The sequence below is a fragment of the Aulostomus chinensis genome, chromosome 1, assembly GCF_037954235.1.
Source record: "Aulostomus chinensis isolate RoL2024-O1b breed Wild chromosome 1, RoL_Achi_v1.0, whole genome shotgun sequence".
Taxonomy (NCBI): Eukaryota; Metazoa; Chordata; class Actinopteri; order Syngnathiformes; family Aulostomidae; genus Aulostomus; species Aulostomus chinensis.
In genome coordinates this window covers 49,274,539-49,296,369 of record NC_141320.1, presented here as the reverse complement: position 1 = coordinate 49,296,369, position 21,831 = coordinate 49,274,539, and the positions used below count along the sequence as shown (strand labels likewise).

Sequence of the window (21,831 nt, the reverse complement as noted above, 5' to 3'; positions counted from 1 at the left end):
CCTTGTCGGCCATTTCGCATCACCGCGACTCGGCCGCTAGCTCGTCGTCGGCCATTTAGCATCACCGCGACTCGGCCGCTAGCTCGTCGTCGGCCATTTAGCATCACCGCGACTCGGCCGCTAGCTCGTCGTCGGCCATTTCGCATCACCGCGACTCGGCCGCTAGCTCGTCGTCGGCCATTTAGCATCACCGCGACTGGGCCGCTAGCTCGTCGTCGGCCATTTAGCATCACCGCGACTGGGCCGCTAGCTCGTCGTCGGCCATTTCGCATCACCGCGACTGGGCCGCTAGCTCGTCGTCGGCCATTTCGCATCACCGCGACTGGGCCGCTAGCTCGTCGTCGGCCATTTCGCATCACCGCGACTGGGCCGCTAGCTCGTCGTCGGCCATTTAGCATCACCGCGACTGGGCCGCTAGCTCGTCGTCGGCCATTTCGCATCAATGCGACTGGGTCGCAACCTTGTCCTTGGCCATTTTACATAATCTATCTACATTTATATGGTTTTGTGTATTTTTTTCTGAGTAAATGCATACATATGTGTAAGATTGCATGTATTTGTTTACATGTATGTGTTCATACATGTTTATATTGCACATCTTTTGTATATCTACATCTTATTTCTACTTTTAATACTTAAGAGTATATGTCACAGTATTATTCATTGCATTGGTGCTATTATTGCAAAAACACCCTCGTGTTTACTTTACAGATCTTGACTTGTCCCTTGCTGCTCTGCTGCTTTGTGCTACATCTACAACTGTTCTTCAGGAAATCTCTACTTTGAAAAATACACACATACACATCGTTGCTTAATTTAGTATAACACATCTTTTGTCTACTTCACCACTTTTGCATTTGTTCACAAACACACACACACACACACTCACTCTACATTTACTGATTGCTCATCTCCCACAACCAAGGTAAGTTGCACTTCTTTAATTCACCCACTTCTGAAGATCATGTCCCTCCTGTTTGTGAGTACAACTACCATTCTATACTTGTGCACTTTGTCTGTGAATGCTTAATTAATGGACACTTCTCTTTTGTAGATGCCCCGTTCCAAGTCCCACCGGCTTGCCCAGGCGGCCAAGCGGAGGATGGCGCAGCGGGAGCCTTGGACCCCTGGGCCACCTGTCCCCGAGTTTGTTGCTCGTATGTATCAACACTTTTTTTTAAAATACCAAACTCCTGCTACTCGAACATGTGCTACAAAAACCATGTCTGCCTTTGCCTCTCATTCTAACATTATCTCCATCCTAACAGGGCGCGGTACCGGACGCCGCCATCGTGTGCGGAGATGGCCAACTTCACTCTACACCAACCACTCCGTGAAGTTGGTCACTCCTGCGCAGTCCCCCGGCCAGAAGGTACTGATCTTTCTCATTCTACATCATTGCACACATCTATGCACTCATACTTGATGTCTGTTCTAAAAAATTGCTTCTGTCACAGATGGTGTTCGTCCTCGGAGACTCCCACCTGCGCGCCATCGTCGACGGGTTCGTGAGTATGCCGCAGGGTTCTCTCTCTTTTGGCTTCTTATCCGTTCCAGGTGGAGCCGCCTCTGACCTCAGGACCGAGGTCATGCATGCTGCCCTCCCCTGGACCCCGGACTTGGTGTGCGTGGGGGCCCCCAGCAACAACCTCACAGCCAGCAGGACTGTTGGTGAGGCGGCGTTGGACTTCCGTGCTCTCCTGACCACAGTCAGCAGCCTCTGGCCGACGGTGAGCTTCTCTTTGTCATATACTGTTACTATTATGTCTTCCCTCCTGCACAGTCACACTTGTTACTTATGTCATTATTTACATTCACACTTAACATTTGTTTCATTTCGCCCTTCAAGGTGTTAGTGATGGATTTCCCTCCACGCTTAACCATCGATCCGGCCTTGCAGGACCTGCTGCGTCAGGAATACCGCCGTGTCACAGCGCGCATGGGTATGTTACACTTTTCCACGTCTCCTTCTCCCATAACTTTATCACTTAACAGTTGTAATTAATACACATTACAACACTATAATACATATGATTTCCACACCTACCAGGTATCCCATACGTGTCTATGGCGGAGCACCTCCCAGTCCATCGGTTGGAGCTGTGGTGCCACGACGGTGTAAGTACAGCTTAAAGTCGTCGTTTACGTATGTTGCACGCTTTAACTGCCTTCTTGTTCCATGCTACGTGACCCAACGCCATTAAAGTATGCTTTGTTTCCTGTCTTTAAGGTGCATCTCAGCGACTCCGATGGCATGCCGGTTGTGGTGGACCTGCTGTGGAACGCCGCGGTCCGTCAGCTCGCCCCCCCTCCACCACAGCCCACCGTGTCACCCCGCACATCGCCGCGTGTCAGGGTGTCTCCCAGGGTGATCGTGACGGGACACGTTCCTGTGCCTCGTCGTCGTGACCCCCGGGAGTGGACCGTCGTTGGGCGGGCATGCGCGGTAATGTATTTCACTATTGTATTATCCAAATGCACATTTCTTTACGCTTTTTGTCATGAACAACATCTAACATCTATCCTCCTTCCCCTCTTTGCTTTCTGTTTGAAAGACTGGTACACCTCCGGCCCGACGGTCTGCCATCCCGTCCAACCCGGTGTGGTTCAGCAGTGACATGCTGGATGCCATGGAGAAGGTTTCACCTTCTTCTGGCTCTGGCTGCACTGCTGCTCCACCAGCTGGCCAGGTAACTATACCACTCATTACATCTACTGTTTAAAGCCTACATGCATATCAGATGTTGTAAACAAAAATTCTCCCCTTCTTTCAGTCTCCCCCTGGCAACGGGAAGCGCCAGCGCCATCGTGTTGCCTCAAAGAACAAAAGAGGAAAGCGACAGGTTGGTGTTTAGATCTTTTCTTCCAGTAACTGCAATATAACTTAGACCTGCATTTTGACTTCAACATATAAGTCCACTTCTTTTGTACTTACTCTCCTTCTCTTTATTTAGGTGCTGGCAACACCACCTGCCCGTCTGAACGTGTCCGCCTCCAAGCCCCGTCCAGCAGCGCAGCAGGTTGGCCTTGCTTTAATTGTATACAGTTTACTTCTTCTGGCTCATTCAAATTACCAACATTTTCTCTCCTACTTCATTTACATTTAACATTCTCTTTTCATCTTCGATCAGGTGGAGGCGGCAGCCAAGGCGTGCGTGGAGGAATCTGCGGTGCCACTGACTGCTGCCGTGGTGCCAGAGGGTCCGAGGAGGGAGGTTGCCGCAGCTTGCCCGGCCTTGCTGACGGAATCCACTGTCCAGGAGCCGACGCAGACTACGCACACGCCCAGCAAAGCTAAGTCTGACTTTTTGATGTTCTCTGTGCATGATGTAAGAGCAGCTAAAGCAGATTCCAATGGCAATGATGTGGCAATGGTGGCTCCTAATAGCAGAGGGATTAAGATAGGTAAGGTTGTGAAGGGCTCATTTCACCAGGGACATGAGCAGTTTAAGTATGGAGGACTGCAGTGTATGGCTATTGCTTTGGTCAGCATAGCCAAACACACTTTCAGCAGTGTGTTCTCCTGGAAGAGGTGTGATGTAGATCGTGTCTTAATTGAAGGTGATGAGTTATACACCTTCTTGCGTGACAGTGGCTCTTTTATACATCCCTCAAATCTGCTATCTGTTCCTGATCTGCCAAAGCACTTGGAAGTTGATGGACAGGTATGTAGCTTCCATTTTGGGGATGTACTGTTGGGTGAAGTTGGTGTGACTGAAGGGGAGCTGGTTGACTTTGGTGTCTTTATCAGTCTGCGTGATGGACTGGCCAGGATCTTCAGTGAGTACAGCACATGTCTTATGACACTGTGTGGAAACACCACTTCCATCATCCATCAGGATGGACACTTTGCTGTGGTTGACAGTCACTCACGTAATTATAGTGGCTTGTCACATTGCCGTGGTACCAGTGTGGTTCTGCATTTTGCAGGTCTTGATGACCTGCACCACTACATCTGCTGTTTGGCTGAGAGTCTCAGTTCAAACCAAAAGCTTTTTGAACTCTGTGGTGTTGTTGTGTGTTCGGATGTGAATCCAGTTCCATCTGGAGAAAGTTCTGTTTTTGAGGTAACTAAAGCAAGACAGTCTACTTTAATTAAGAAAGTACATGATGACTGCAACATATCCGGTGTTGTTACTGTACCTACAAGTCTGGCCATGTCTAACATTGCTGAACAGACTCCATCTTGTAAGGTCAGTGCAGTGTTACACAAAGAACCACACGGTACTCACGGCACAAAGCGCACAATTTCTCCTGACACCCATGTGTCAAAGAAATTAAAGACGCTTGAAGACTGTATGCTTAGCACAGATGTAGAAATTTGCGCTGTCACTAATGACACGCTGCTGTTTTGTCCTCTTGGTGTGCGTAATTGTCAGGTTTTATGTCAGAAGTTAAACATTGACTTTGACAAGTTCAATCCTCAACTCTCCACAGAGGTTGGATTGATCGGTCCTCCATGTAAGAATGAGAGGATCGTTGCTGATGGGAACTGCTTCTTCAGAGCCATCTCTCAGGCAGTGAGTGGCTCTCAGAAGCACCATCGCAAGATTAGATCAGCTGTTTGTAAGGAGCTGGAGAGAAATGCTCAGAAATATGTCTCTCTTCTGAGAAGACAATATTCGTCTGTGTCACAGTACCTCCAGCAGTCCAGGATGAAATATGTTAATACTTGGGCCACAGAGGTGGAGATACAGGTCACAGCAGATTTGTTAGGAGTTAGTGTTTGTACATTTCTGGATGGTCGCTGGATTAAGTATAGCAGTGCTGGTGACAATTTCTTTCCACAATGCATCTATGTTGAAAACATCCTGGACAGGCATTTTGAGAATGTGGTCTGTGTGTCCAAGCCTGAACAACAGACGTGTTATGGTTTTTGTAAACTTGTGGATATTAGCGTTTACACCTCGAGGACTAGAACGCAGGCTCTTGTTGACATAGATTCCATAGACAGTAGCTTCCCCTTTGTAGTTTCTGACAAAGGTCTTGACACTGATAACGTTGGACAAAACGATAATCAGGTAAAGGTTAAAACAACATGTAACACATCTAAATATTTGAGAAAAAAGAAAAGAACTCAGCGACAATTTGATCTGTCGACTAAAAAGAAAAATACCATCGCTTACAGAAAAACATACACTCGAAATGTATTCTACAGGGAAACGAAAAAAGTACAGACTCGAATTAAATATCACACAAAATTGGAACATAAACACAAAGTACAAGCTCAAAATAAAAACAGGAGTATGACACAGTACAAGGAAAACCCCAAACACAGAGAAAAAGTTAAGGAAACAAGTAAAGCTAGGAGTAGTTTGAAATACAGACTAGACATGCAACACAGACACAGTGTTAAAACGAAAAGTGTGTCAAAATATAGAGACAATATCACACATAGACAGAAGGTTAGAGCCGCAAGTACAAAAATTGGACAAAAGTATCGTGACAATTATGAATTTAAGCAGAAAGTTATTGCAACCGCAAAATTGAGTAGGAAAAGTGCAGCTGAAAAGTGTCAAGACTTCAACTTTGTCATGGAACAATTCTTGGAGAAGGTTAGAGACGGCCCTGAGTTCATCTGTTGTGTGTGTCATCGGTTGTTGTTCAGAACTCAGGTGCTGGGTTGTAGCTATGAAATGTACGCTGGAAATTCTGCTAGAGTTGCCGTTGCAAACCGATGCATTAGTGACACGTATTTGCATAGGTGTGGTAGTGATTGTGTTGTGCCTTGTGGGTTGGCAGCTTGTAGAGGGGAACTTTGGATCTGCCATACGTGTCACAGTAAGATTTCAAAGGGGCAGATTCCAGCTGAGTGTTGGGTCAACAACCTGACACCGGATCCCATTCCGCCGGAACTGGGATGCTTGAATAGCTTGGAGCAACACTTGATTGCGCTGCATATTCCGTTCATGAAATTGTTGGCATTGCCTAAAGGGGGGCAGAACGGAGTACATGGGCCGGTAACATGCGTTCCGGCTAATGTCGTGCAGACAACCAATGTGTTGCCTAGGACTAGCGTGGAAGGGTCAATGATGCAGGTCAAACTTAAACGTAAGTTGACCTACAAGGGACATTATCGATATCAGTTTGTCGATAGTACACGAGTAAGACAGGCGCTGCACTTTTTAAAAAGGAATAATCCTTTCTACAAGGACATTGACTTCAATGAGGATTGGGTCAATGACTTTTGTCGCCAGGACGATGGCGAGACTGAGGAGGTTCAGTCTGACGGTGAGGACGGAGCTGTCGTAGAGGGGGCAGAGTCTTGTGAGCAGAAGCAGGTCGTTTCAGAGGGTGCGGTGACAGCTCCGTCAGGTGGTCAAGACGACGTGATAGATGATTCAACAGAAATAATTCAAGATGAACTGTTGCATGACAGACAGCAGCACTGCATGTTTCAGGACACTTGTCTTATGCCTGTTGATATTGGTCAGGAAGCATTAGACCAGTATTTCGAGGACATAATCAACGTGGCGCCTGCGGAAGGGAATAGTCCAGTTAGGCTGCTTTCTGACCACACGAACGAGGCCAAGTGTTTCCCCGTCTTGTTTCCTCTGGGTAGGAAAACATTTCACGACGGGCGCTCGCAAGCGTTGACATTGACGCGGTACTTCAACAACCGGATTATGCATGCGGATGGCCGCTATTCCGGCAACGTTGAGTACATTTTCTTCAGTCAGTACATGTCTGAGACTGAGCAAGTGTCCTCTAAAGTTTCCGTGGCAGGGCGTAAGGGTAGGGCAGGTCACAAGTCCCAGAAGGTTAGCGCAGCGATGCTGATGAACGAGGACACTTTGAAGCAGATGTTGCAGGTCGACGAGGGCTTCAGATTTCTGAAGCCCATTCGAGGAACGCCTGCCTTTTGGCAGTCGGTTCAGAAGGACCTGTTAGCATGCGTCCGTCAGTTGGGGATTCCGACGTGGTTCTGTTCGTTTTCGTCTGCTGATCTGCGCTGGCAGAATCTCCTGACCAGTATCCTGAAGCAGGAGGGCAGAACGCAGACTGTAGAGGATTTGGAGTGGGCAGACAGGTGCGAGCTGTTGCGCAGGAACCCCGTGACAGCCGCGAGGATGTTTGATTACAGGTGGCATTGCTTTTTGAATGAGGTTCTCAAGTCTCCTTCACAACCGATTGGCAAAATCACAGATTACTTTTATAGGGTAGAATTTCAGCAGCGCGGCTCCCCTCATGTCCACTGTCTGTTTTGGATTGAGGGGGCTCCCCAAATTGATAAGAACACAGATGAGGAGGTGGTGGCATTTATTGACCAATATGTCACCTGCGACTTAAACCCTGACGATGACACGTTATCGGCTATCGTGGCATCGGTTCAAGCCCACTCCAGGCGACACACCAAATCCTGTCTGAAACACGGAACGTGTCGCTTCCATTTCCCAAAAGTTGTTTCGGCACGAACTTTTGTTTGTAAAACGGAAATTAAAACCTGTACCTGTGATCCGAAGGCAAGAGAGAATCCTCAGTCAACAAGCGTGCCGGTCTGTAATTGTTTTCAGGACACGAATCCCATTAATAAGGAGACGGCACACGCCATTTTGAAAGCCGTGAAGAAGGCTGTTAAAAAAGCGGACGCAGGAGAAGTGGCCTACGCTAGCGTGGACCACTTGTTCCAGACTCTGGGCATTAATCAGGAGATTTTTGAGCTGGCTTTTAAGCGCCTGCACACAAAGACTAGAATAGTCTATAAAAGAGGGGTAAAGGATGTCTGGGTGAACCAGTACAATAAGAAATTGTTGCAGTGCTGGAATGCTAACATGGACATTAGCTTTGTCACCGATGCCTATGCTGTAATCATTTATATCATTTCGTATATAACCAAAGCCGAGAGAGAAATTGGGCTTTTATTGGCCAACGCACAAAAAGAAGCATCCAAACAATCAAATCTCTCTGCTAGAGAGGCTTTGAAAAAATTAGGAAGTGTGTATTTGCACAACAGGGACGTTTGTGCCCAGGAGTCGGTGTACAGGCTAACGAACATGCATCTCAGGGAGTGTTCCAGGAAGGTCGTGTTTGTGCCAACGGGGGCAAATGTAGTTAGAATGAGTTTACCCCTCAGTGTGTTGAGGCAGAAAGCTGCTTGTGGTGACATGAGGTCAGAGGATATGTGGATGCCGAATATAGTTGATAGGTATAGGAGCAGGCCAGATGACCAGGTTTTTGACGACATGTGTATGGCTACGTTTGCGTCTGAGTATCGTCTTCTCAGCAATAATGAAAAGCCCAAGAACATGATTCAACTGAAGAATGGACTTGGCTTCATCTTGAGGAGAACGCGGTCTCAGTTCGCTGTTGTGCGCTACATGCGCTTTGATTTAGAAAAGCAAGAGGAAGCACACTATCAGAGTCTGCTTCAGATGTATCTCCATTACAGAGTTGACGCAGATCTGAAACCTGAGGGGTTTCATCTGTTCAGTCAGTTCTATAAGGATGGAGAGGTTAGGTTTAGGGACGGTTCGATGAAGTCGGTCCAAAGCGTCGTCGATGAGAACAGGGCCAGGTTTGAGGTCGATTGTCCTGAGTTGGATCACGCTGAGGAGATTGCTCAGCAAGGTCAGGTGGATGAGGATGTTTGGGGGGAGCTCTGTCCTGAGCTGGAAGCGGAACGCATCGAGTGTTTAGAGGAGATGAAAGAGCAAAGGCAAGGCGAAAATGCTGATGAGCATTTGGCCGACGCCTTACAAAATGTTCCCGATTTGGCGGCTGCCAAACCAAAAACAGATGTGTTTTTGGAGAGGAACAGGAGCATTTTGCCCAGAAGTGACGGCTTGGCCTTAGTTAGGTCTCTGAACGAGACGCAAATGGCTGTCTTCAACAAAGTTAGACAGTGGTGTCTGCAGAAAGCCATGGGTAAGAACCCAGAGCCTCTGCATGTGTTTTTGACAGGCGGTGCAGGGACGGGGAAAAGTCACTTAATTAGGGCCATTCAGTACGAGGCCGGGAGACTGCTGGCAACACTTTGTCATCAACCAGATAGCATTTCGGTTCTGTTAATGGCCTCAACAGGCATAGCTGCATACACTTTAAATGCAGCAACAATTCATCACTCGCTGAGTATTGGCACACACTCCAGCTTGCCTTACACACCCTTGGGAGAAGACAAACTGAACTCTCTAAGGGCCACATTTAGAGACCTCCAAATTGTCATCATTGATGAGATTAGCATGGTTGATCACAATCTGTTGGCATACGTTCACGGCAGGTTGAGGCAGCTTAAACAGACCGGTGACTTTTCCCCATTCGGTAATGTTAGCGTCATAGCCGTCGGTGACTTCTACCAGTTGCCTCCCGTTAAAGGGAAGCCGCTGTACGCTGGTCAGGTTGGTGTGGACCTGTGGTGCCACTTTAGCGTGGTGGAGCTGACCACTGTCGTCAGACAGAAGGACAGCTCCTTTGCTGAGATGTTGAACAGGCTTCGGGTGCGTTCCAAGAAAACCCCCATGTTAGACGGCGACGTCCAAATTTTGAAATCGCGAGAGACAGGGGAAGATAGCTCGGCCTTGCATATTTTCACCACAAATGTGCAAGTGGAAGAATTTAATTTGAACCAGTTGTTCCGCACGTGCCCAGATTATGTTGAAATTGACGCTAAAGACTTTACGCCGAACCGCAAAACCGGCAAATTGGAACCTGGAATCATTAGCAAGGGGCAGGGCACGTGTTTGGAATCTAAATTGTGTTTGGCCAAAAACGCCAGAGTCATGCTCTGTCGTAACGTCGACGTCCAGGACGGTCTGGTCAATGGCGCGTGTGGCACTGTCAGCTACATTGAATTTGGCCCCGACCCCACATTTCCTCTGAGAATTTACGTCAAGTTCGATGACGAAAACATTGGCAGACAGAGGAGGACAGAGCGTCCACACGCAGCAGTAGAATACAGGCATTCTACTGCTATTGAACCAGACAGGGAGAAGACCAGGAAGCGCGGTTGTGTGCGGGTGCAGTTTCCCCTCAGGCTAGCGTGGGCTTGTACAGTCCACAAAGTGCAGGGGTTGACTGTAGACCAGGCTGTTGTGTGTTTAAAGAAGGTATTTGCACCTGGGCAGGCGTATGTAGCTCTCAGTCGTGTTAGGGCCTTGTCGGGACTGATCATCAAGGACTTTGAAGAAAAGGCCATTTACTGCAAGGACACCATTAAGGAGGCCATGGCTAGCATGCCTCCATTTTTGATTGAGCAGCCTTCATCAAATACACAGTTCGCGGTGTATTTGATGAACGTACAAAGTTTAAGTCGCCACCTGCTAGACTTGGTGTCCTGCACGCAGCATTTGCAGCTTAACTGCATTGCTGTCACAGAAACATGGCTCACTGCACAGTCCTCATTGGACTGTGTGCAAATCTCCGGCTACGATTTCCACAGTCGTCCTCGGTCTCTGTGTTACAGCGCCGCTGACCCCACATTCTCCAAATTCCAGCAGTTAGAACGCGGTGGCGTCGGCCTGTATAGTTTAGCACATTCGGACGTCGACATTCTGCAGGTACCCGATTTCAATCTGGAGTGCTTGGTGTGCCTGCACAAAAAATTGAGCATTTCCCTGGCCGTCATTTACCGTCCACCAGCGTATCCAAATTTGCTGTTCAAAGGCAATGTGGGGAGGTTACTTGACTGGTTAACTCCAACAAGTAACACTGTTGTAGTCATGGGAGACTTTAATGAGAACATTTTGAAAGGGTCATCAATTTGTAAATTTATGGAAGAAAAAGGGTTCACCCAACACGTGACACAAGAGACCACAGAAAAGGGGACGCTAATTGACCACGTTTACGTCAAAACGTCACAGTACAACGTGGAATGTGCAGTCTGGCCAGCCTACTTCAGCGATCACGAAGGGATCCTGTGTAGGTTTTCTGTTTCAGATGATCAGGGGGAGTTAGATGACCTCGCCAGTTTGTTTAGCTTGGATGACTTGGAGGATTTCCAGGGCGATTCTGACCACCAGGATGACTGAGTGTCAAAGCTACATGGCTGTCCCAGGTCAAATACTAGCCTCATGTCAGCTCAGTTGGCTCTGTGTGTGCTGGTAGGACAAGTTGACTCGGACCTGTTGTTGATAGGAAGCCTGGCATGATTGTTGGCATTTGTTAGAATAGAAAGTCCCACTCCACCTCTCTGTGCCCTTTTTAACTTTTAACTTTTTAAACCTTTTTAACTTTGGCTATTTATTCTGTGCATGTCTTGACATGCACGGTTTTTAAGGTATTTATTCATGTATTTATTAACTTATTCCACTGTCACGCACTGCACTTACTGCAGTTTTGTAGTGACTATGAGTTGGTAGTTTAGCTCCACGAATCATGGTTCCACTGGTGCTGCGTGACAATCATGGGTCACAGCACGTTGTTGTAGTTGATATTTATAGTTGTAGTTTGTTATTTATAGTTGTTGTTGTTATTTATAGTTGTTGTGAGTCACTGTCTGTCACATTATTGCTGTTGGTCTCTTATGAATGTTTTATAAATGTATTCTGTATGTATTTTTGCCTGTTGTCTCTCCTCTCAGCCCCCTCCCTCTTTGTCTCTCTCTCTCTCTGTATCTCTCTCCTCTTCTCCCACTGCCCCCGCCCCTCACCCCCAAGTCTATCTCCCCTCTCCACCCCAGCCCCATCTCTCTCCCTCTCCCTTTCAACCCCAACCGGTCCAGGCAGGTGGCCGCCCACTTTGAGCCTGGTTCTGCCTGAGGTTTCTTCCTGTAAAAGGGAGTTTTTCCTCACCACCGTCGCCAAGTGCTTGCTCATGTGGGAATGTTGGGTTTCTTTCACTAAACTTGTAAATAGTTTGTTCATTGAACCCCAACGGGGAGAAATTTCATTTAAGTTCTAAATTACTTTCATTAATTATGTTCACTGTATGTTCTAAAAGCATTTTTGTTTGACTTCAGATTTATAATTTCCATTTTGTTACACATGCAGTGACTGTCTCTAATTGACCTTTTGTTCAAATTAATCAGTTAATAAATTCACATGTTCACCACAGCTGATGTCTGTCTTTTATTGTCACAATAACAGTGTACATGGACAATGAATGTTGAACTTTCTAATCCACAGTCAAATGTCCTGTTTTCAATGCTGGATTTTGCCACATTCATGCTTGATGATATTCAGCAACTTAACTGGAAGAACCACAGTAAAGTGACAGCCAACAGGTAGCACAGACAATGATGAACACAAGGGTCAATATGAAGCTGTCACATCTGCAGTCACACTTTGGGTCCAACTGGAGCTTCTACCTCCTCAACTTCAACTCTCACCACTTTGATACCAACATGGATGGAGGAGCACTTCTCCATCACCCTGGGATTGATGATGTCATTCAACACCTTCACTAGGAGAAGCACATCAAACTTAGACAAAGGTAGGACAGAAGATGACAGGCAGACGGATCAATGCTGTCAGCTCAGCACTTGGAGTCACAACTGAAAAAGATGGTCTTACATTTTACTATTGGCCAACATATGGAGAGTTAATGACTGTTTTTAACAGTAAAACTGGCAGAATCCTCCTCTGCCCTTCAGTCTAATACAGATGGTAGAGATTTGTTATCTGTTGTCATGGAAACCAAAAGGGGAGCATCTCTGCTCTCATGGTACATATTCTGAAACAAACACTTTTAGCTTGTACATTAAAACACCCACACCTTCAAAAAACACATTATTGAATTCCTGATAAAAAACTTTACGAAAATATCTCTTTACTTGAAACTTTTGACCAACATATGCTGAGTTATGACTGTGTTTCACAGTTAAACTGCCAAATCCTCTAAGAGGGGCTCTTAAAGGGCCGGCTCTCAACTCTGCACTCGCACTGTGCAGCGCACTGAGGCTCGTATCTCCTAAACTACAAGACCTAGGGATTTGCCGATTACACCGTTGGATTCGGGCCGGCGATCCGGCCGCGGTTAGGCGGGGGCTCAGGCCCTAACAACGCTGCTTGCAGCTTTAATTAGGGCCTGAGCCAGAAGGTACTTCTGGGCGAAGACCCTATTATGTTTCGAAGTCAGAGAGACACGAAGTCAGCGCTAAAAGCAGTAAAAACACACACTTAGGAGCATCACAGGCCTCTAAAAACATCACAGGAGGGTCCGGGGGGGGACCGGGGGGTGAGGTCCCCCATTGAAACCAATGGTGGCAAAAATTATATCTGAAATTGCTGCGTTTTAATATTATTATTATTATTATTATTCTTTCTTTCTTCTCCCGCCACTTTGACGCTTAATTTGACCCCCTGAACATGCATGAAATTCGATGAAATTTGGCACGCACATCTGGTCCGGCAAAAAATTCGATCTTTTAAAAAAAAAAATTGCAAAATCTGTATAGCGCCACCTAGGGAGCCAAAAAACCACATCACAAAAATTGGAGTGCTATAACTTCTTGCACGAATGTCCCACAGACATGGGACCAACACTGTTGGACTCGTCTCATCAAGACGAAAATTTCATACACTCTGACCTCTCACCTATCTACAACAGAATGTCCACAAATTGGACAAAACTGTCAAAAAAGGACTTTTTTTACTCCCCAAACAAAATCGATCTAGTCCTCGGGCATTAATTGTATCGCTTCCAAACTTTCACACCTCAATCACACAACTGTGCTCTTCACAAATCTTCAAAGGTTTTTATATGAATCGCTCAGATTCCGTTTTATAAGCCGTCAAAGTCGGGGAGACACGTTTTACGTTACAATGGAAGTCAATGGGGAGGACGTGTCCTCTCATGGTACATACTCTCGAACAAATGCTTCTCACGTCTACACTGAAACTCTCACAGCTTCACAAAACACACCACTGGATTCCTCAGAAAAATCTCTACAAAAATATGGTATTATATTCCACTTCCAAGCAACATATGCAGAGTTATTTGCTTTTCACACACTAAAAATGTACACTTTTCAGCTGCTCTCCACTCAAGCACAGATGGCTGAGATTTGTTTACTGTAGTCATGGAAACAACAATTGGAGCTTCTCTGCCCTCATGTACATACTCTCAAACAAACACTTGTAGCTTCTAAACTAAAAGACTCACACCTTCAAAAAGCACACCATTGAATTCCTGACAAAAAACTCTACGCACTGATGTCTTTACATTCCACTTTTGACCCACATATGCTGAGTTATGACTGTGTTTCACAGTAAAACTGCCAAATCCTCCTCTGCTCTCCACTCTGACACAGATGGCAGAGAGCGAGCAGAGAAGGGAGGGGCTCTTAAAGGGCCGGCTCTCAGCTCTGCAGTCACACTGTGCAGCGAACTGAGGCTTGTATCTCCTAAACTACAAGGCCTAGGGATTTGCCGATTACACCGTTGGATTGGGGCCGGCGATCCGGCCGCGGTTAGGCGGGGGCTCAGGCCCTAACAACGCTGCTTGCAGCTTTAATTTCTTATTATTCTTTCTTTCATCCGGGAATCTTTAACGCTTAATTTGACCCCCTGAACATATATGAAATTCGCTGAAATTTGGCACGTACGTCCGGTCCGGCGAAAAATTTGATATTTAAAAAAAAAAATTCGCAAAAACTCAATAGCGCCACCTAGGGAGCAAAAAAACTCGAAAAAAATTTGGAGCGCTCTAACTGCTTGTACGAATGTCCCACAGACACGGGACCAACACCGTTGCACTCGTCTCATCAAGACGAAAATTTCATACGCTCTGACCTCTGACCTATCTACAACACAATGTCCACAAATTGGACAAAACTGTCAAAATGAGGACTTTTGCTCCTCCCCGAACAAAATCTATCTCCTCCTAAACCGTAAATGTCACCGCTTCCAGACTTTCACACATTACTCTCCCAACACTGCTCTTCAAAAATCTTTAAAGGCTAATATACTACGCGCTCGGTTTGGATTTTATAAGCCGTCAAAGTCGGGGAGACACGTGTCACGCTTACAATGGAAGTCAATGGGGTGGCCGTGTCCTCTCATGGTACAAACTCTCGAACGAATGCTTCTCACGTCTAAACTAAAACTCTCACAGCTTCACAAAACACACCAGTCGATTCCTCAGAAAAATCTCTACAAAAATATGGTATTATATTCCACTTCCAAGCAACATATGCAGAGTTATTTGCTTTTCACACACTAAAAATGTACACTTTTCGGCTGCTCTCCACTCAGGCAGATGGCAGAGATTTGTTTACTGTAGTCATGGAAACCACAATTGGAGGGTCTCTGCCCTCATGTACATACTCTCAAACAAACACTTGTAGCTTCTAAACTAAAACACTCACACCTTCAAAAAGCACACCATTGAATTCCTGAGAAAAAACTCTACGCACTGATGTCTTTACATTCCACTTTTGACCCACATATGCTGAGTTATGACTGTGTTTGTCAGTTAAACTGCCAAATCCTCCTCTGCTCTCAGCTCTGACACAGATGGCAGAGAGCGAGCAGAGAAGGGAGGGGCTCTTAAAGGGCCGGCTCTCAGCTCTGCAGTCACGCTGTGCAGCGAACTGAGGCTCGTATCTCCTAAACTACAAGGCCTAGGGATTTGCCGATTACACCGTTGGATTGGGGCCGGCGATCCGGCCGCGGTTAGGCGGGGGCTCAGGCCCTAACAACGCTGCTTGCAGCTTTAATTTTCTTATTATTATTCTTTGTTTCATCCGGGAATCTTTAACGCTTAATTTGACCCCCTGAACATATGTGAAATTCGCTGAAATTTGGCACGCTCTTCCGGTCCGGCGAAAAATTTGATATTTAAAAAAAAAATTTCGCAAAAACTCAATAGCGCCACCTAGGGAGCCAAAAAACTCGCAAAAAATTTGGAGCGCTCTAACTGCTTGTACGAATGTCCCAGAGACACGGGACCAACACCGTTGCACTCGTCTCATCAAGACGAAAATTTCATACGCTCTGACCTCTGACCTATCTACAACACAATGTCCACAAATTGGACAAAACTGTCAAAATGAGGACTTTTGCTCCTCCTCGAACAAAATCTATCTCCTCCTAAACCGTAAATGGCACCGCTTCCAGACTTTCACACACTACTCTCCCAACACTGCTCTTCAAAAATCTTTAAAGGCTAATATACTACGCGCTCGGTTCCCATTTTATAAGCCGTCAAAGTCGGGGAGACACGTTTCACGCTTACAATGGAAGTCAATGGGGTGGCCGTGTCCTCTCATGGTACAAACTCTCGAACAAACGCTTCTCACGTCTAAACTAAAACTCTCACAGCTTCACAAAACACACCAGTCGATTCCTCAGAAAAATCTCTACAAAAATATGGTATTATATTCCACTTCCAAGCAACATATGCAGAGTTATTTGCTTTTCACACACTAAAAATGTACACTTTTAAGCTGCTCTCCACTCAGGCACAGATGGCAGAGATTTGTTTACTGTAGTCATGGAAACCACAATTGGAGGGTCTCTGCCCTCATGTACATACTCTCAAACAAACACTTGTATCTTCTAAACTAAAAGACTCACACCTTCAGAAAGCACACCATTGAATTCCTGAGAAAAAACTCTACGCACTGATGTCTTTACTTTCATCTTTTGACCAACATATGCTGAGTTATGACTGTGTTTCTCAGTAAAACTGACATATCCTCCTCTGCTCTCCACTCTGACAGAGATGGCAGAGAGCGAGTAGAGAAGGGAGGGGCTCTTAAATGGCCGGCTCTCAACTCTGCAGTCACGCTGTGCAGCGAACTGAGGCTCGTATCTCCTAAACTACAAGGCCTAGGGATTTGCCGATTACACCGTTGGATTCGGGCCGGCGATCCGGCCGCGGTTAGGCGGGGGCTCAGGCCCTAACAACGCTGCTTGCAGCTTTAATTATTATTCTTTCCGGTTCCGCCGCCAAAAAAACCCTTAATTACACCCACTGAACATGCATGAAATTCGCTGAATTTTGGCACGCACGTCCGGTCTGGCAAAAAATTTTATATTTTAAAAAAAAATTTCACCAAAACTCAATAGCGCCACCTAGGGAGCAAAAAAACTAAAAAAAAATTGGGAGCGCTATAACTGCTTCCACGAATGTCCCACAGACATGGGACCAACACCGTTGGAATCGTCTCATTAAGACGAAAAATTCATACACTCTGACCTCTCACCTATCTACAACACAATGTCCACAAATTGGACAAAACTGTCAAAAAAAGGAATTTTTTACTCCCCGAACAAAATCTATCTCCTCCTAAACCGTAAATGGCATCGCTTCCAAACTTTCACACATTTCTCTCCCAACTGTGCTCTTCAAAAATCTTTAAAGGCTAATATACTACGCGTTCGGTTTGGATTTTATAAGCCGTCAAAGTGGGGGAGACACCTTTCACACTTACAATGGAAGTCAATGGGGTGGCCGTGTCTTCTCATGGTACAAACTCTCGAACAAATGCTTCTCACGTCTAAACTAAAACTCTCACAGCTTCACAAAACACACCACTGGATTCCTCAGAAAAATCTCTACAAAAATATGGTATTATATTCCACTTCCAAGCAACAAATGCGGAGTTATTTGCTTTTCACACACTAAAAATGTACACTTTTCAGCTGCTCTCCACTCCTGCACAGATGGCAGAGATTTGTTTACTGTAGTCATGGAAACCACAATTGGAGCTTCTCTGCCCTCATGTACATACTCTCAAACAAACACTTGTATCTTCTAAACTAAAACACTCACACCTTCAAAAAGCACACCATTGAATTCCTGAGAAAAAACTCTACGCACTGATGTCTTTACATTCAACTTTTGACCAAACTATGCTGAGTTATGACTGTGTTTCACAGTTAAACTGCCAAATCCTCCTCTGCTCTCCACTCTGACAGAGATGACACAGAGCAATTGTGGAGGTGCAGCTACAGCGACAGCTGTCACCTGTAACAGGATACAGACAGGCTACCTCTTCATAAACTCCATGCTCTCAAACACAAAGTTCACAACTCACAAATACACATCACACTGCTTCGTCACATCCATCTAAGTAATTCTAAGTTATTAAATAGCACTTTTAAGCAACATATGCAGAGTTATTTGCTTTTCACACACTAACATTTTCACCCTTCTGCTCTGCTCTCCACACTAAAACACATGGCAGACATTTGTTGGCAATTGTCATGGAAAGGGGGGAGCATATCTTCCCTCATGGTACATACTCTCAAAAATACACAACATCTACAATACAACCCCCTCACCTTCATAAAGCACACCATTTAATTTCTGACAAATAACTTTACGGAAATATGGTCTTTCATCCCACTTTTGACCAACATATGCTGACTTGTGACTGTTTTTCACAGTAAAACCGGCTCAATCCTGCTCTGCTCTCCACTCTGACACAGATGGCAGAGAGAGAGCAGAGAAGGGAGGGGCTCTCAAACCCTAGCAACAAGGCTTTGTGAAGTCTCAGCTCTCTCCTCAATGGTCAGATCTGACAGCTCTCTGCCAATCAGTTGCTGTGCTGCAATGCACTTCATGACTGTCATCATGCCACCTCTCTGCCAATCAGTTGCTGTGCCACAGAGCACTCGGTGACGTCTCCTCATACGAGCTCATAAAAGCTGAAGGCTGCGGTCGCCATTTCCTCTTGCTCTCTCGACTGGAGGTAAGTGCTTTCTTCTGATTTGCATGAATTTCTATTAGTTTCAGCCATGCTGCCATTAATTCAGTCTTTTCATTTTGTTCATTAATATGCATTTCCCCTACTTACATGTGCTCTGTGTATGCAGTAATGTTATTGTGCAGTTACAACCCTAAACTCCGCACTCCGCCCGCTTGATGCGACAAAGCCGCTAGCTTGTCGTCGTCGGTCATTTCGGGTCAGCGCTACTGGGCCGCTAGCTCGTCGTCGGCCATTTCGTGTCACCGCGACAAAGCCGCTAGCTTGTCGTCGGCCATTTAGCATCACCGCAACTGGGCCGCTAGCTCGTCGTCGGCCATTTAGCATCACCGCAACTGGGCCGCTAGCTCGTCGTCGGCCATTTAGCATCACCGCAACTGGGCCGCTAGCTCGTCGTCGGCCATTTAGCATCACCGCAACTGGGCCGCTAGCTCGTCGTCGGCCATTTAGCATCACCGCAACTGGGCCGCTAGCTCGTCCTCGTCCATTTCGCACCACCGCGACTGGGCCTCTAGCTCCTCCTCGGCCATTTCGCATCAACGCTACTGGGCCTCTCGCTTGTCGTCGGCCATTTCGCGTCACCGTGACAAAGCCGCTAGCTCGTCGTCGGCCATTTCGCATCACCGCGACTGGGCCGCTAGCTTGTCGTCGGCCATTTAGCATCACCGCAACTGGGCCGCTAGCTCGTCGTCGGCCATTTCGCATCACCGCGACTGGGCCGCTAGCTCGTCGTCGGCCATTTAGCATCACCGCGACTGGGCCGCTAGCTCGTCATCGGCCATTTTATATAATTTATATATAATGGTTTTGTGTATTTTTTTTCTGAGGAAATACATATATATGTGTATGATTGCATGTATGTGTCTACATGTATGTGTGCATACATGTTTGTATTGCACATATGTTTGTATATCTACATCTTATTTATAATTTGAATACCTAATAGTATATGTCACAATGTTATTCATTGCATTGGTGCTTTTATTATATTGTAAAAACACCCTGATGTTTACTTTCCAGATCTTGACTTGTCCCTTGCTACTCTGCTGCTTTGTGCTCCATCTACAACTGTTCTTCAGGAAATCTCTACTTTGAAAAATACACACATACACATAGTTGCTTAATTTAATATAACACATATCTTTTGTCTAGTTCACCACTTTTGCATTTGTTCACAAAGTCACTCTCACACACACACACACACACACACACACACTCACTCTACATTTACTGATTGCTCATCTCCCACAACCAAGGTAAGTTGCACTTCTTTCATTCACCCACTTCTGACGATCACGGCCCTCCCGTTTGTGAGTACAACTACCATTCTATACTCGTACGCTTAATCTGTGAATGCTTAGTTTCAAAATTTGTCTTTTGTAGATGCCCCGTTCCAAGTCCCACCGGCTTGCCCAGGCGGCCAAGCGGAGGATGGCGCAGCGGGAGCCTTGGACCCCTGGGCCACCTGTCCCCGAGTTTGTTGCTCGTATGTATTAACTCTTATTGTAATACCTTGCTCCTTCCACTTAAACACTTACCACAAAAAAAATTTCAACCATGGCCTCACATTCTTTTACGTCTCCATCCTAACAGGGCGCGGTACCGGACGCCGCCATCGCGTGCGGAGATGGCCATCTTCACTCTACACCAACCACTCCGTGAAGTTGGTCACTCCTGCACAGTCTCCCGGCCAGAAGGTAATACTCTCTCTGTCATGATATCGTTGCATGCATTTACACACTCTCATTTGGTGACTTTTCTAAACATGTGCTTCTGTGACAGATGGTGTTTGTCCTCGGAGACTCCCACCTGCGCGCCATCGTCGACGGATTCGTGAGTATGCCGCAGGGTTCTCTCACTTTTGGCTTCTTATCAGTTCCAGGTGGAGCCGCCTCTGACCTCCGGACCGAGGTCATGCATGCTGCCCTCCCCTGGACCCCGGACTTGGTGTGCGTGGGGGCCCCCAGCAACAACCTCACAGCCAGCAGGACTGTTGGTGAGGCGGCGTTGGACTTCAGTGCTCTCCTGACCACAGTCAGCAGCCTCTGGCCGGCGGTGAGCTTCTGTTCGTTATATACTGTTACTATTATGTCTTCCCTCCTACACAGTCAAATTTTTTACTTATGTCATTTTTTACAGTCATACATCACATTTGTTTCATTTCGCCCTTCAAGGTGTTAGTGATGGATTTCCCTCCACGCTTAACCATCGATCCGGCCTTGCAGGACCTGCTGCGTCAGGAATACCGCCGTGTCACAGCGCGCATGGGTATGTTAAACTTCTACACATCTTCTTGTCCAATCAATTGCATACTTCTATTTAATGTAGAGTACACCATTATAATAGGTATTTCTGCTTTCCACATCTCTCAGGTATCCCATACGTGTCTATGGCGGAGCACCTCCCAGTCCATCGGTTGGAGCTGTGGTGCCACGACGGTGTAAGTACAGCCAATGTCGTCTTTTACATATGTCACATTCTTTAACTGCCCTCTTCTCCCATGCCATGTGACCCTACGCCATTAAAGTCTGCTTTGTTTTCCTGTCTTTCAGGTGCATCTCAGCGACTCCGATGGCATGCCGGTTGTGGTGGACCTGCTGTGGAACGCCGCGGTCCGTCAGCTCGCCCCCCCCCCCCGCCACAGCCCACCGTGTCACCCCGCACATCGCCACGTGTGAGGGTGTCTCCCAGGGTGATCGTGACGGGACACGTTCCTGTGCCTCGTCGTCGTGACCCCCGGGAGTGGACCCTCGTTGGACGGGCATGCGCGGTAATGTATTTCACTATTGTATTATCCAAATGCACATTTCTTAACGCTTTTTGTCATGAACAACATCTAATATATATCCTCCTTCCCCTCTTTGCTTTCTGTTTGAAAGACTGGTACACCTCCGGCCCGACAGTCTCCTATCCCGTCCAACCCAGTGTGGTTCAGCAGTGACATGCTGGATGCCATGGAGAAGGTTTCACCTTCTTCTGGCTCCGGCTGCACTGCTGCTCCACCAGCTGGCCAGGTAACTTCACCACCCATCACATGTACTGTTTCAAGCCTACATGCATATCAGATGTTGTAAACAATAATTCTCTCCTTCCTTCAGCCTTCCCCTGGGCACGGGAAGCGCCAGCGCCAGCGTGTTGCCTCAAAGCCCAAAGGAGGAAAGCGACAGGTTGGTATTTTTGAATCTTTTCTTCCAATAACTGCAATATAACTTATACCTGCATTTTGACTTGCACTTAAAAAT

General features: G+C 46.5%; 2 protein-coding genes across 2 annotated transcripts; both read left to right on the top strand.

Moving 5' to 3' along the window:
* Positions 1–715: 715 nt before the first annotated feature.
* Positions 716–11,987, top strand: LOC147272031 (uncharacterized). The gene is made up of 10 exons (XM_086202789.1): positions 716–1,157; positions 1,269–1,372; positions 1,458–1,730; positions 1,850–1,943; positions 2,051–2,118; positions 2,231–2,446; positions 2,556–2,690; positions 2,775–2,843; positions 2,955–3,020; positions 3,132–11,987. The coding sequence occupies exons 1-10, from the start codon at positions 1,055–1,057 to the stop codon at positions 10,962–10,964; spliced, it is 8,961 nt and encodes a 2,986-aa protein (XP_086058915.1). The 5' UTR covers positions 716–1,054; the 3' UTR covers positions 10,965–11,987.
* A 6,480-nt stretch (positions 11,988–18,467) lies between these two features.
* LOC147272030 (uncharacterized) lies at positions 18,468–21,603 on the top strand. Its single transcript, XM_086204880.1, has 8 exons — positions 18,468–18,574; positions 19,610–20,075; positions 20,183–20,286; positions 20,372–20,644; positions 20,764–20,857; positions 20,962–21,029; positions 21,142–21,359; positions 21,469–21,603. Exons 2-7 carry the CDS (start codon positions 19,973–19,975, stop codon positions 21,265–21,267), a joined length of 768 nt encoding a protein of 255 aa, XP_086061006.1. The 5' UTR covers positions 18,468–18,574; positions 19,610–19,972; the 3' UTR covers positions 21,268–21,359; positions 21,469–21,603.
* The last annotated feature ends 228 nt before the right edge of the window (positions 21,604–21,831 follow it).

Excerpts from the sequence above, each read along its gene's own strand:
- LOC147272031 (XM_086202789.1), top strand. The coding sequence starts at position 1,055 with ATGCCCCGTTCCAAGTCCCACCGGCTTGCCCAGGCGGCCAAGCGGAGG. Across the intron at positions 2,119-2,230 it reads AGCTGTGGTGCCACGACGGT|GTGCATCTCAGCGACTCCGA; the intron begins GTAAGTACAGCT and ends CCTGTCTTTAAG. Across the intron at positions 3,021-3,131 it reads CCCGTCCAGCAGCGCAGCAG|GTGGAGGCGGCAGCCAAGGC; the intron begins GTTGGCCTTGCT and ends ATCTTCGATCAG.
- LOC147272030 (XM_086204880.1), top strand. The coding sequence starts at position 19,973 with ATGCCCCGTTCCAAGTCCCACCGGCTTGCCCAGGCGGCCAAGCGGAGG. Across the intron at positions 20,858-20,961 it reads CCGTGTCACAGCGCGCATGG|GTATCCCATACGTGTCTATG; the intron begins GTATGTTAAACT and ends CACATCTCTCAG. Across the intron at positions 21,030-21,141 it reads AGCTGTGGTGCCACGACGGT|GTGCATCTCAGCGACTCCGA; the intron begins GTAAGTACAGCC and ends CCTGTCTTTCAG.